This window comes from Cynocephalus volans, chromosome 12, assembly GCF_027409185.1.
Source record: "Cynocephalus volans isolate mCynVol1 chromosome 12, mCynVol1.pri, whole genome shotgun sequence".
Classification (NCBI taxonomy): Eukaryota; Metazoa; Chordata; class Mammalia; order Dermoptera; family Cynocephalidae; genus Cynocephalus; species Cynocephalus volans.
Window position 1 is genome coordinate 7,015,824 of NC_084471.1, and position 14,133 is coordinate 7,029,956.

Sequence of the window (14,133 nt, forward strand, 5' to 3'; positions counted from 1 at the left end):
AGCAGGATAGGGAGTTTGGATTCAGGCAGGGAAGCAAAGAGGCAACTGAAGATGAGGGAAGGTAAGGAAGATCTGCAGATGTGGGTGGAACTGGAAAAGGGAGAGGAGGGGCACAGAGTGCATGCAGGTGGCTCTCCAGCACCCCACTCAGCTCCAGGACCCACTGGGCTGAGGTGGTCTCTGTCCCCTCATGCTGTCTCCTGGGTAGGGGCAGGCACAGACACTGTTTCCTGCATCACGAGGGCTGTCTTACTTTGAGTCAGGTGATCCCAGCCCCCATGACCCTGTCTGTCTTGTCTGCATGAGCTGGGATGCTCTGTGCGCTATCCCAACTCCCAGGTGCTGGGTTTGCGATTTCTTCCCCAGGGGACAGGGGAGGCCTGGCCACCCGGGTCTCCAGGTTAAGGATCTAGAGTCTACGGAGGTCTTAGAGGATACTCTTGCTCCTTGTCCTTTGTCCCTCATCACAGACATGGCCTCCATGCCCACAGGCACTCAGCCCCCCTTTATCACCCCCCCATCAGTTCTTTACTTAGTGGGGGCTGTGACCTGTGCCATCATTGTCCCCATCGCTTTGTGTTATGATTTAGACCGGGAAAGATAGTTGGCCACTCTCACCTCCCTCTCCCTTACCCTCCTTAGCCGAGAAGCATGTTGTCAAATGTTTCTGGCTTACTCGGTTGAATATCTCAATTGCTTCTAACACTGCTCAGAAAACTTCTTTGCTCTTTATTATTTGTGGCTCATGGGTCGAGGCCATCTGCTGACAACTTGATAATTGTAGAGACCATTGACAAGCATCCCTCACAATACCTCACAGATTTTAGGTGCTTTCCTGGTTTTCTCTTATTTCGTTTGTGGAAATTTTCCCATGAAGTGTTAAAATCCGACTGCCTGTGGCTTTCCCCACTGATCCCAGCTCTGCACTCTGGGCCCACAGACCCCTGCCTGCTCCCTCTGCCCGGGGACAGCCTGGCAGGGACAAAAGGGTGGTGATCTGGTCCCTCGGAGGCTGCTCTTCTCCACAGTGAACAGGCTGCACCTTACAGCCACTGCTCAGGGACATCCCCAACCCAGTGATGCTGCTCACCCCCTTTTTGTCCATGTCCCTCTAGGAACATGGAGTCCACCAGTGCCCCAGCTGTCATATGATTAGCACTGGACCTAAATTTCCCTTCACCTCCCTCCTCCTAGCCCACTGCCTCTATTAATGCAGCCTCAGAATGAATGAGCTTGACCTGTGGATTTCACTGAGCCACCGTCCACCAACAGCACCATGTCCTTCCTTGAGCCTGGAGAGGGCCCAGCTGACAGGCCAGGAGCTGATCCAGGCCAGAGTTTCCCTACTTGTTACCAACGTATCCTGACACAGAGCCCTGAGATGTTATAGAGTGGAGGAGGGATCCCGGGCTCTGAGTACAGGCCAACCTGGATCTGAATCCCATCTCTGCAATTTGGCATGGATGTGCCCCAGGAAAATTCCTTCACCTCTCAGGGCCTCTGTTTCCCCCCACATAAAATGGAGATAATAACGTGCATCTCATGGAATACTTACCTGAGTAGATTACATGCTCCATGCAGACTACATCAACTGACCACTCCTCAGAAAGGGGAGTGGGGAGTGAAAGCACATTGACTACGTTCTGTGGTGTGCTGGGCACCAAAGTGGTGCACCACTGCTGGGCCTCCTCAGAGCTTCCTCTGAGCCTCACAGCAGGCCCTGAGTAGGGAGCAGTCCAGGAAAAACACAGGAAAGCTAAGATTGGAGCCCGGACCTGTGTGATGTCAGAGCCCTCCCTGGTCCTGGCACCATGGTACCATCAAGTGTGGAAAAGTCATGAGTCTGCTGCCCCCCGCTTCCTCCCAGTGTCCCAGCCAGGGACCTCTCTGTGTCCTGGCACCCTGGAACAGCTGTGGTTCAACCACATTCCTGGCTTGGCTGAAAGCCTCCCAGTCTGGTTTTTTGAGTGCCAGTTGTCTGCTGGGTGTTTCCCGATGCCTGAGGCACATACCTGCCCCAAGGAGCTCACATGCCTCTATTGCTGTCCTTGTGGAGGTAACAGGGAACTAACCCTCACAGGTGCACATCATCTTACAATTTACAAAGCCCATCATCTCATTTAATTCTCACATTAATCTTGGGAAGTAAGCATTATTCTCCTCATTTTATGGGTGAGAAAGCTGAGGCTCAGAAAGGTTATGTTCATTTAGAAGTGGTAGATCTGGAAATGCCCAAGTCTGTGCTCCCGACAGCAGAAAGTTCCCTGGGCTATCACAACTTCATCATGTATCTGCTCTATGACACTTAGCAAGTCCTTTCCTTAATTTCCTTGTCTTTAAAATCAGGGGTCAGACTAGCTGGTTTCTATGGGGCCTCCAGCTCTGCTGTTAGCATATAATACATAAAATTAACACCAATGTGGTCAGGAGGAGAAAAGATGATTTCAGGGGTGGATTAGCCACAGAGGAATTGGATTCTGAGCTGGTTCTTTATGGATAACTAGAATTTGAATTGGCAGGAAAGCCATTCCAGGAGACGGACCTGCAGGTACAAAGGTAGGATGGGGTGGCACACAGTAAATTAAATCAGCAAGGAGTATGAGTCTTAGAGAGCTGGAGTTCCTTGTCTCAGGTCACATCACTAGTCAGTGGTGAAGTTAGTATTTAAGCCTAGGTCAGGCTGTGGTTCCACCCTGTCTGGACACTAGAACACTTGATAGAAATACTGATGCTCAGGGCTCTTCTGCAGAGATTCTAAAGTAATTAGTCTTGACCTAGACCTGTCTGGGCAGGAGTGTACCTGGAACTTGTGGTTTCTGGGCACTGGTGTCCTCTGGGGCCACCTGATGGGCGTGACCACCTGTCTGAGAGAGCACCCTATGCCTCAGGCTTGCTCAGTGTCACTGTGGCAAGTGGGCTGGTATGTGCCAATTTACAACTGGGGTCATGTGATGCTAGTGGGGTAACCTCTGCCCCAGTACTAAGTCCTGGTTCCATTAGCTATCTCTAGGCAGATGCCTCAACTCCCCTTAGCTTTTTGCCCTACCCGTGAATCTGATCATTACACTAACTGAATGTTTGATCATGGTGAGGAATAATCATTATTTTTAAGAGTGTTAATGTATTGGAAATATGTTTTCAAAGAGTTATCTCTTAGAGATCCATACTGAAGTATTTAAAAATGAAACTATATAATACATGGGATGATTTGCCTCAAAATAATCTGGGTGTGTGGGAGCTGACAAAACATTAGTTGATAATAGTTAACACTGGATGATGGGTACTTAGAAGTTCATTATACCATTTTTTCTAATTTTGGATATGTTTAACATTTCCATAATAAAAAATTAACCTTAAAAACTCGACAGCACATACAAATAGGAAAACATACGATAAGACATAAAACAAAGCAAAACCATGGGCTCTGGAAGTTGTGGTTTCCCAGAGTGACAGGCTGGGAGGGGAGCAGGATCGGGTGAGCTGGGAGAGTTCAGCACCGCGGACAGCGGCCCGCGTTCCCTGCCGCCTCAGCAGCCTTGGGGATCTGAGAGGGCAGAGATTTTGGAGATCGTGCAGATCCACCTTATTTAGGAAAAGTCTCTTCAGGATAAGGTGCTATCCAGCCTCTTCTTACACACCTCCAGGGAGGGGGTGCTCAGGGTAGCCTAGGACTTGGTGGACATTTTTGGCTCATGAAAAGCTGTTTTCTGCTCTTTGGGGATAACCAGTTGACCACGTATGCTCGTGTCTATTTCTGGACTTCCTATTCCGTTCCGTTTATTTTATATGTCTATGCTTACACCAATTCCACACTGTCTTGATTTATAGCTTTAAGGTAAGTAGTAAGTCTTGAAATCAGGTAGTGTGAGCCATTCGACTTTGCTATTCTTTTCTAAAATTGCTTCTACTATTTTAGGTCCTTTAGGTGCTTGTCAATTTCTATGACAGAGCCCATTGGGATTTTGCTTGTGATTGCATTGACTCTGTAGATGAATCTGGGGACAACAAGCATCCTAACAACGCTGGATCTTTCAATCCACCAATAGGGTATATCTCTCCATTTCTTCAGGTTTTCTTTAATTTCTCTCACCAGTGTTTTGTAGCTTTTGGCATACAAATCTTGAGCATATGCTCTTAGATTTATTCTAAGCATTTGATGTTTTTTGATGCTATTGCAAATGGTATTTAAAATTTTTAAATTTCCAATTGTTGTTGCTGGTATGTATAAATAGAATTGGTTTTTGTTTGTTGGCCTTGTATCCTATAGCCTTGCTAACTCACTTATTAGTTCTAGTAGATTTTTTTTTTTTTTGCAGATTCCCAGGAATTTTCTTTGTTAATAGAGGTTTTTCTTTTTGTTTTTATTCTGAAAAAAATGAAATCTATAAAAAGTTTACTAAAACTGTGGTAGGCAAAATAATGGTCCTCCAAAGATATCTATGTTCTAATCCCCAGAACCTATGCCTATGTTATGATACACATCAAAGGGAAATTAAAGCTGCAGATGGAATTAAGGTGGCTAATAAGCTGACTTTAAAATAGGGAGATTATCCTGGATTACTGGGTGGGCCCAATGTAACCACAGGTGTCCTTATAAAAGGAAGAGGGAGGCAGAAGAGTCAACGATGGAGTGATGTGATGTGAGACAGACCAGTCATTGCTGGCTTTGAAGATGGAAAAGGACCATAAGCCAAGGAATGTGGGCAGCCTTTAGAAGCTGGAAAGAGCAAGGAAATAGATTCTCCCCTAGATCCTCCAGAAAAGAATGCAGCCTTGGTGACACCTTCATTCTAGTCTAGGGATACGTGCATCAGGCTTCTGACCCACAGAACCAAGTCTGTGGTAATTTGTTACAGAAGCAATAGAAAACTAATACAACAATGAACATACCCCATTACCCACATTCACCAATTGTGGCTTTTGCCACATTTTCTTTCTCTCTCCTCTTCCCACTGTCTGCTGCCCTAAGCGCATTACAACTTGGACACTCAGACGAATTAGGTACCTGAATTGGAAGAGAGGCTTGCCTTTGCTGATTCACCCATCAAAATGTGCTTGGTGCTGTACTACACAGGGACTTGGTGCTGCAAGTCCTACACAGTGACGGCTCCCACCCTGCTCCACTCTGAGATGCCGTGGGGTGTGAATGTCTGACCTGACCTCTTCAAGCCTGTGCCCGAATCCCCATGGTCACTGGGCAGGGGCTAGGACAGAGGTTGGGCAGGATTGGGACACTAGAGGACAAAGGAGTGGGCAGCCAAGAACTCATCTCTGGAAGATGGCAGGATATGGAATCACCTGTGAGCCAAGGCTCCAAGTCCTGGGTGCATGCTCCATTTTCCCATCAGACTTCACTTATGAAATACAAATTCAAAGATAAAATTATTAATAATTTCAAGATGGTGATCACAAAGCATCAAACCCAAAGTGTGGGGCCCTTCTGAGCACAGAACCCTTTGTGACTCCCCTAGCGGCACACCCATGAAGCAGGGCCTGCTATGTCTATGTCTGTACTCATGTCTGTGCTATATCATCATGTGAACACCACTGAGAGCAAGATACGATGCTTCCAACATCCTGGAGGGAATCCTTGCATCTACTCCCAGGCAGGACCCGCCTCTGCCCCAAGTTAAGACTATTCTGACCTCTAGTAACTAGTTTTGCTTGTCCTTGAACTGTACGTTTAAAAACGGAATCATACAACATACACTCTTCTGTGTTTGGTTTATTTTGTTCTTTTTTTCTTTTTTTGATGGCTGGCCACTACGGGGATCGAACCCTGGACCTTGGTGTTATCAGCACCATGATCTAACCATACTTTCTTCATCATTTTGACTGTAAGATCCACCTATGTTGTTGCATGTACCATCGGCCCTCTGTATCCATGGGTCCTGCGTCTGTGTATTCAATCAATCCTGGATCAAAATACTTTAAAAAACTGAATGATCGCGTCTGTACCAAACACGTACAGACTTCTTTTTCTTGTCATTACCCCCTAAACAATACAGTAGAACTACTACTTACATAGCATTTACATTGTATTAGGTATTATAAGTGATCTAGAGATGATTTAAAATATATGGGAGGATGTGTGTAGGTGACATTCAAAAACTACACCATTTTATGTAAGGGACTTGAGCATCCGTGAATTTTCGTGAGGGACGACTGTGCCAGTAATTCCTTTTTATTGCTGTGTGGTAACTATTCCATTTTATGAACATATCACAATGTCTGCATTCTACTGTTGATGGACATTTGGGTCGTTTCCGGTGTTGGTCTAACATGCTCCAATAATCCCTGATTTGGCACGTGGTATCCCTTTCGAGCTAGGTCCTGTGTCCTTTGGACCTGGTCTCATCATTTTTTGAACGGTTTCTTACTCTTTGCCTCAACAAGACGTTCTCGGTTCATCTTGTACGTTCCTCGTACAGCCTCAGGACTGGCCTCCTCTCCGAAAAACACTGGATCCTTTCGGTGGGGCAGGTATTTAGAAACGAAGATGTGGGCGCCGGGTGTGCTTAGTATTCCCGGGATATCACTGCGTAAAAAGGCCTTTTCAGCAAAGGTAAGAAATGGATGTTTACATCCGAAATTCACGTCAACTCCCCCCGTTCCACCTCAGTCTTCGTCGCCTCCTCCCACTCCCGCCATCTTCCTCCTCCCAGGCCGAGAACCGCCCCTAAAGCCCCCGGGGGCGGGGTGGGCGGGGAGCGCGCGCGCCGACGTCACGTCTGCGCAGCGCCATGACGTCATGCCCGCGGGGCGGGGCCTCCCCGCCCGGCTCGGGGCGCGGCGGCGCCGTGACGTCACACCAGCGGAGAGGCCGCCGCGCGCCGGCTGGAGCGGACGTTTGCGGGTGCGGGCGCGGGCGCGGGCGAGGACCAGGCGGCGCGGGCTGCGGGCCGGGAGGCGGCGTCGGCGGCGGCATGGCGGAGAGCGAGGCCGAGACCCCCAGCACCCCGGGGGAGTTCGAGAGCAAGTACTTCGAGTTCCACGGCGTGCGGCTGCCGCCCTTCTGCCGCGGGAAGATGGAGGAGATCGCCAACTTCCCGGTGCGGCCCAGCGACGTGTGGATCGTCACCTACCCCAAGTCCGGTGAGCCCCGCGCCGACCGCGCCCCGGCTCTGCGGCGCGGCCGCGGAGACGCTGCGCCCGCTCCGGGGGCGGGGGACCGCGCCCACCGCCCACCCGGCGCTTGGAACCCTACAGGGCGCGGGGGGGGGGGTAGGGGGTGGGCCTGTAGTTGGGGAAACCAAGGCCAGAGACCTTCGGTGGCGGCCTGGGGTCCGCGGTAGGACCGCGTTCCGTGGAGGTGGAGCCTGTGTGGCTGGAGCCGCCAGGAGGACCGGCCCAGGACCGCCACACATCCCTGCTTGCCCACCCGTTACCTGGTTGGCTGTGTGACCTTGGACAGGTCACTTAACCTCTCTGTTACTGAATCCGGTCCAGCCTTTGATGAGTACAAAGTCCTGGTGACCATCTGGGAAGGGGGATAGAACTGGCGTCAGGGCAGTGGACGTCCCTCATTTCCAGCGTGGGCTCCGGGTGGGGGATGGGACCAGCCTTGCCCGGATGCGTGCCCGGTGCGTTCCCTTGTTTCGGGGTTGCCTCCAACACTCAGGCAGGAGCCGGGGCACTCACATTTCCCAGCGTTAACTGACGTTACATTCACAACAGCCATGTAAGGTAGAGGTGGTCGTTTCCACTTTACAGTCTTGATGCGCAGGCTCAGAGAGGGGAGGTGGCCTGCCCAAGGTCACACAGCTGGTGAGTGGCAGACCTGGGATCTAAAGCCACGCTTGTCTGTCTCGAGACCCGATGTAAGATATGATCGTGTAGTGTCTCTTCTGAGGTTTGCAGGGGAAAGAGGTAACTGTCCTCCTCTTTGAACAGGCCCTGAGGGTTTCTCTTGTTGCCCCTGTCTTCGAGGGAGACCCCTGAATCCAGACACACTGTCTGTATCTGGTCCAGACGGTGGCTGGCCTTAAGGTCACATTGGACAGCAGTGGGGCAGGGTGCAGGAAAAGCTGTGGGCTTGGCTGTCATAGCTGTGTAGAGTTCCAGACATCCCTCTGAGGAAGGTTGGGGAGGGGGCTGTTAGTGGAGGCATGCTGCTGGGGGGCACTGAAGGCCCTGGGGCTGCTGGGCTTGGAGAACCGAAGTCCCTGGTGGGCTTACTGCAAACAGAAGTCCTGCTGGACTGTCCTTGGGAAGAGGGAATGGAAGGAGATGGGCACAGGATACTTGCTATGGCTGGAGACCTCCCTTCACATCAGGGCCATAGTTAGCCCCTCACCCAAACCACAGGGCCCCATGGGTGTGGGCGTTCAGAATTGTTCAGATTTTAGAGAAATAGTTGCGTATAGAACATAAGAACTCCAGCTGGGTTTGGGGCTGTACTTTAGAATGACACACATTTATAATATTTTTGCTACAAAATGTATGAATATTCACATTAAGTGTGATAAATAAAGATCGAAAATAGTCTCATGTCAGTTTAGGACAGGGTTTGCCTCCAAATGATTTATGAAAAACCTGGGTTTTGGCACTTTTTAGCGTTTTGGAGTTGCAGATGAGGGATTGTGGGCCTGCGCTATATCTCCCTTTTAGAGATGAGGAAATGGAAGTTGAGAAGTTAAGTCACGGGGAGGGGCTGGGGGAGACACATCAGGTCTGATGACTTGGCTGGCTGGGAGGCTCCCCTGGAAGGCTGTGTACTTGGGGCTAGCCAGTGATGCTGGCCAGGGCTCTGCATTGAGGGCCTGGGGAGGTTCTGCTGGGGAGATTTCTGGGCACCTTGATGGGTATGAGTTGTTTTAAGGAAGTTTTCTAAATAACCAAATATCATATCTTGTTTGTAACTTGCCATCTTTCAAAGACAAACAAAAGCACGTCTTAGGCTTTTTAACAAGGAGAGTGAATTTAATGGCCCTTTCACTGGTGACGGAAAACACGGCAATGGCCTGGAGATCCCTGTGTGAGGCCCCTTCACACGGTGCCCTAGAGAGTTGCCTTTTTAAAACTTACATTTTTTTTTCCTGACTGTCCTTGTGGCCTTTTCAGGCTCTTAACTGCTTCTCCGCCAGCCCCCTGCCTATTCCTTTTGCCTTCACTCCTGAGAGTTCGGTAACCTGAGGACTACCTTGTTAGAGCTGTGGGTAAGCCAAGAGCAAACAGCATTAATAACTCGACAGCGGACTACCTGCTGTGCTCTGGGCTTTGTAGCTTACCAAGCCCTTTCTATCCATCACCATAGCAAGTTCTCCCCCAAAGGGCAATGTCGTAGGACAGAGCTGGTCTTCCATTACACAAGTGGGGAGATGGAGGCTCTGGGAGGTTCAGTGACTTTCCCAGCCCACGTGGCTGGTACAAGGCCGAGTTGAGCTGACCGAGGAGGATCTGGGATTTTCTCCTGGGAGTAAAGAGAGGTAGAGTGCATGGGGGTTGTGTAGGCCAGTATTTTCTGTTCCTTTTTTGCTCTCTTCCTGGTTCTCAAGCTTGTTCCTTTCCACCCTTCTCATCCATGCTGCGGATGGGGCAGCATAAGTGAGAAGTTTTCTCAGGAGAGACAGTCTGCGCTAGCTTTAAACCAGTGCTTGTAAAGCCTTCACTCTTCCCACTCTGCTGTAGAGTTCATTACGTGGGATGATCAAGGGGGCTGAAGAATCAGTCCCAAAAATCTGCCCTGAAGATTTCTCTCAACTAGAGAAGGAGGGTCCTGGATGTCATTTCCAGTGGCAACTGGTGTAGCGGGAAGGGCAGGTATAGGGGTCGGGACATGGGTTCTAGAGAGTCACTGCTCTTGGGTTAGTCTGTGCCTCCCTTTCCTCCACTGGAAATCCAGAGCTTCAAGTGTGCAGTTGCTGAGATTGCACCCTGCTCTGGGATCCTTTGAGGGGATGTTATCTTGAGCACACACCAGTCATGGTTTGGGATGGGACCCTAGAATGCTTTAGGAATAGTTACTCACATCCTCAGCTTTGGCAGCCGCTTATCAAGTCCTGTGTGCCACTGTGAATCCATGAGGGACTCGTACCTTTTTTGCAGAGGCTCAGAGAAGGCAAGAACTTGCTCAGAGTCACACAGATGCTGAGAGAAAGAGGCCAAGTCTGATCAGGTCCCCTGGTCTGTGGCTAGCCTCTCCCCTGCCCCGTGGGTGCCCTGTTGCCTTTGGAAAGTCACGAGAGCTGCTGGACTCTGGCCCTAAGGAAGATGGAGGGTCAGGCCTTCTTTGAGCATGCTTTATAACACTGGAAGTCTTTAGACCACTTAGAGATTTTGAGGTTTTTGTTACTGATTTGAGTCCTCTCCAGGTGGACTGTAGGTTGTCCAGTTCACATTTCCTTTCCCTTTTCTTTCCTCTCCTGCCCCTCTGTGTCCCTCCCCGACCAAGGGTGAGTCTGTATGAGGCACCAGTGCTTTGAGATTAAGAATCTGGCATTGGAATTGGAAGTCCTGGGTTTGAATGCAGGTTTGCTGCTCACCAGCGGGGTGGCCATGGCAAATGCCAGAACCCCTTCGAGCTGTGGTTTCTGCAGAGGGAGGGCAGAGCGCCTCTCCATGTTGGTGTGTGGCTGTGAAGATGAGTGCAGTGGCGGGTGAGGGTCCCTGGCCCAGTACCAGACACATGGTGAGCATGGGAAGGGTCGTTGTGAACACCCGCTCTCACAGCCTGAGCACTTGCTGTGCTTTCCTGGGTGCTGGGGAGTTAGAGGCCCCATCCAGTGCCTGCCCTCCGTGAGCTCATAGTCTGCTGGGGGAGACAGGGAGACATGAACTAACAGCTGCCCCTGTCCCCTGCCACGGCATGGAACCCATGGCTTCCTTCGGTTTCCAGTGTCCTGTTCTAGGAGATCATCATGAACTCACAGGTGGTCAGAGCTGGAGGGGCCTGGAGAGTGCCTCATCCGCTCCCACCCCGCTGCTGATGGGGAGCTGAGGGTCACAGGGGCCAGGCGGTTTCTGCTGGTAAAGGCAGTGGCGATTAGAACCTGGCCTTCTGCTTCCCGTGTAGTGTACAACAATATACTGCTTGCTAGGATTTTTGTGTGTGTGTTTCTGACATTTTAGCTCAAATGATAGGTTAGGACTCTGCTGTCCAGTACAGGAGCCTTTAGCCACAGGTGGCTATTTAAATTTAATGAATTAAAATGAAATAAAAGTAGAAATTCACTTCCTCAGTAGCGGTCACTACTTAATGGACTCCATAGCCACATGTGGCTACTAGCTACCGTATTGAACAGCACAGATGTAGGATATCTCCGTCATTGCTGAAAGTTTGATTGGACAATGCCAATCTGGGATTGTTACAAATACTGGGAGCACATTGTGCCTTCTGAGGAGGACTTTTCTGTTTATCACTGACTTGTTCATAATTGTTCGTTCTTACCGCCCCTTTGGTCTCAGTATTATTGTAGTGTTAAACCTGAATGTGTCTGTGAAAACATTTTGTCACTGTATGTTGTTGGTTTGATGGCAATCACTGCCATTGGTTTTGCTAACAGATTGCTGATACCGGGTCTTTGGTTCCTGACTGGGCGGAGCCCCAAGGTCACCGGGCGGAGCCCCAAGGTCACAGAGGATCCAGGGCTCAGCCAGAGTGCCCATCTCCTTGATTTTATTTTCCCTTTGATTCCAGCCAGTCCTGAGGAGCACGTGCATTCTCTCGTCACTGATGAGGAGGGAAGAAGTGTGTCACTGCTGGGGAGCGAGAGTCTGCCTGGGGTTGAGCATCTGGGCCCGGTGCTGCCCTGGTACCGTATGGCCTTGGCTGAGCCGCCCAACTTCTCTGAACTTCAGTTTGCTCCTGAAAAGTGAGAGGATTGGAACTGATTGATTCATTTGAATCTTAAATTTTCAGACAACTCCGGGGTGAGGAAGCTGAAGGGAGACTCACAGTGTGTAGGTCCAGGCTAGGTGGATGTCCTAGTTTTCTTTGTATGTGCATGTCACCAAGTCCAGGAGGGGTGGCTGCAGCAGTGTTGTGAACAAGGTGACACTATCCTCAAGGAGCTTGCAGAGACTTGGGGGAAGCCAGACTCCTAATACCGAGAAGGCAACTGACAAACCAGGGCAGTCATTCTCAGGCTTGGCAGATGGCCCAGGGATGAGGGCTCACATGAGGAGGCTCCCTGGAAGACTGCGTGGAGGAGGTTGCAGTAGGCTGGGACCTGGCCTGGAGGCTGGGTGGGATTACCTGTCTAGACAATGTCCCACTCTCTGCCTCATGTGATCCTGAGAACAGCCCTGCACTCTTGTGGTTATTTCCTTTTTCTAGCTGTGTAGCGAAGGTTCGGTGAGGGCCAAAGACCAGGGTGGTCTCAGAATCTGAATGCACAGTTTTTACCTGTGGACTGTGGAGAGGAACTAGCCACATGAAGAGAAGGAAGAGACGCTTGGGCATGGCAACCAGCATGTCCTGAGCGCTTGACCTGTGCCAGCCACTCCCCAGGGAGCGTGTGCATCTGTGTGTCTCACACACGGGGAGATGCTTCAGCGCCTCAGTGGGTGGATGAGGAAGCTGGTACAGGATGTCAAGGAACTCGGCACCCACCTCACATGTCGTGGGATGGAGATTTGTTCTGCAGTCAGTGTGAGTGCTGAGCCTTTTCCACTTCACCACACGGGAACAGAGAGAGTTTTATGGTAATGTGGAGAGTTGCCGCTTCCCATGAGAGGACACTGAGGCCTGAAGAATGGAACAGGTGGTTTCGTACCAGGATAACCATGAAGCTCCTCTTTCCTTTCCCCCATCCTTTCCCTCCTGCTCCCTTGTTCCTTCCCCTTTCCCTTATTCCAGCTGCTCACACATAATAAGAGGTCTTGGAACTGGGGAAGGGGATGGCAAGTCAAAGTCCCTGGGCCTGCTGGAGGAGTGTTTCTCCCCATCACTAAATGAGGTTGGGAAGTGAAAGCCTAAAGAACAACCAACAGGGTCCCAGAAAGAGAGAGGGGCAGAGGCCTCTGGGGGAATCATCATTGTGGCCCTAGTGGGACAGGAAGAGACCTGAGTCCTCCCACTGGGCTCCGTGGCCTCATCCTGGATTTCTCATTTCTCATTCCTCGCAGACAGTATCGGCTCCTCCTCCCACATGCACTTTGTCACTTGCTCCTGTGGCTCCCACCCCTCATCACTCTCAGATCTGTCCACCCTTCAGCACCTGCTGCAGGCTTAGGACACTTCCCTCCCCACCTGGAGTACTGCAGCGGCCTCCTCCCAAGCCCCTTCCAGTTCACCTTTCTCTCTGTAGCTGGAGTGATCTCTCAGAAACACAAATCTGACTTAGTCACTCCCTTCTTAGAGGGCTTCGCTCACTCCCCGTTGCCTTCAGGCAACATGTATACTCCTTAGCCTGCCCTTCTGTAATCTGGATTTCATGGGTTCTGCCTCCTTGCTCGCCTTCCATGTGGAGCTATCTGAACACAACAGATTATTTCTTGCCTCTAGACTTTGTTTTTTCTTTTTGTTTTCTTTTGCCTCTGGACTTTGGCTCCTTTTGTCTGGTATATTGCTTCCCTCCCTGCCTTCTCCTATTCCCTTCCATCCAACTACCTGATGAGGACTTCCCATTTTCAAAATGCCAGTCATCTGCTAAACGTGGGACTAAACATCCTTCCTGGGCCTTCCTCCTAGTATCTTTTGTCACTTTAGAGATGTCACTCCATTTTCTTCTGGCTTGCATAGTTTCTGATGAAAAGTCAGCTGTAAATTCTTTCTCTGTAATTTTTTCTCTGAGTATCTTTTTTTCTCTGTCTGCCTTCATGATTTTCTCTTTTTCTTTGATTTTCAGCACTTTGAATATGATGTGTCTAGGTTTTTTGGTTTTTATCCTGCTTGGGATTCTCTGAGCTTCTTGTATCTGTGGTTTGATGTTTTTCATTATTTTGGAAAAATTCTCAGCCATTATCTCTTTTTTTTTTTTTTTTCTAAAAGATGACCAGTAAGGGGATCTTAACCCTTGACTTGGTGTTGTCAGCACCACAGTCAGCCAGTGAGCGAACCGGCCATCCATATATGGGATCCGAACCCGGGGCCTTGGTGTTATCAGCACCGCACTCTCCCGAGTGAGCCACGGGCCGGCCCTCAGCCATTATCTCTTCAAATATTTCTTCTACCCTGTTCTTTTGAGATTC

At 50.1% G+C, this 14,133-nt stretch overlaps 1 protein-coding gene across 1 annotated transcript in view; it reads left to right on the forward strand.

Annotated features, from left to right (window-relative positions):
- Positions 1-6,926: 6,926 nt before the first annotated feature.
- SULT4A1 (sulfotransferase family 4A member 1) overlaps positions 6,927-14,133 on the forward strand; it is a 40,109-nt gene continuing 32,902 nt past the window's right edge. The window contains exon 1 of the mRNA XM_063076287.1: positions 6,927-7,095. Coding sequence (XP_062932357.1) covers positions 6,927-7,095 — 169 coding nt within the window. The remainder of the gene's footprint in view (positions 7,096-14,133) is intronic.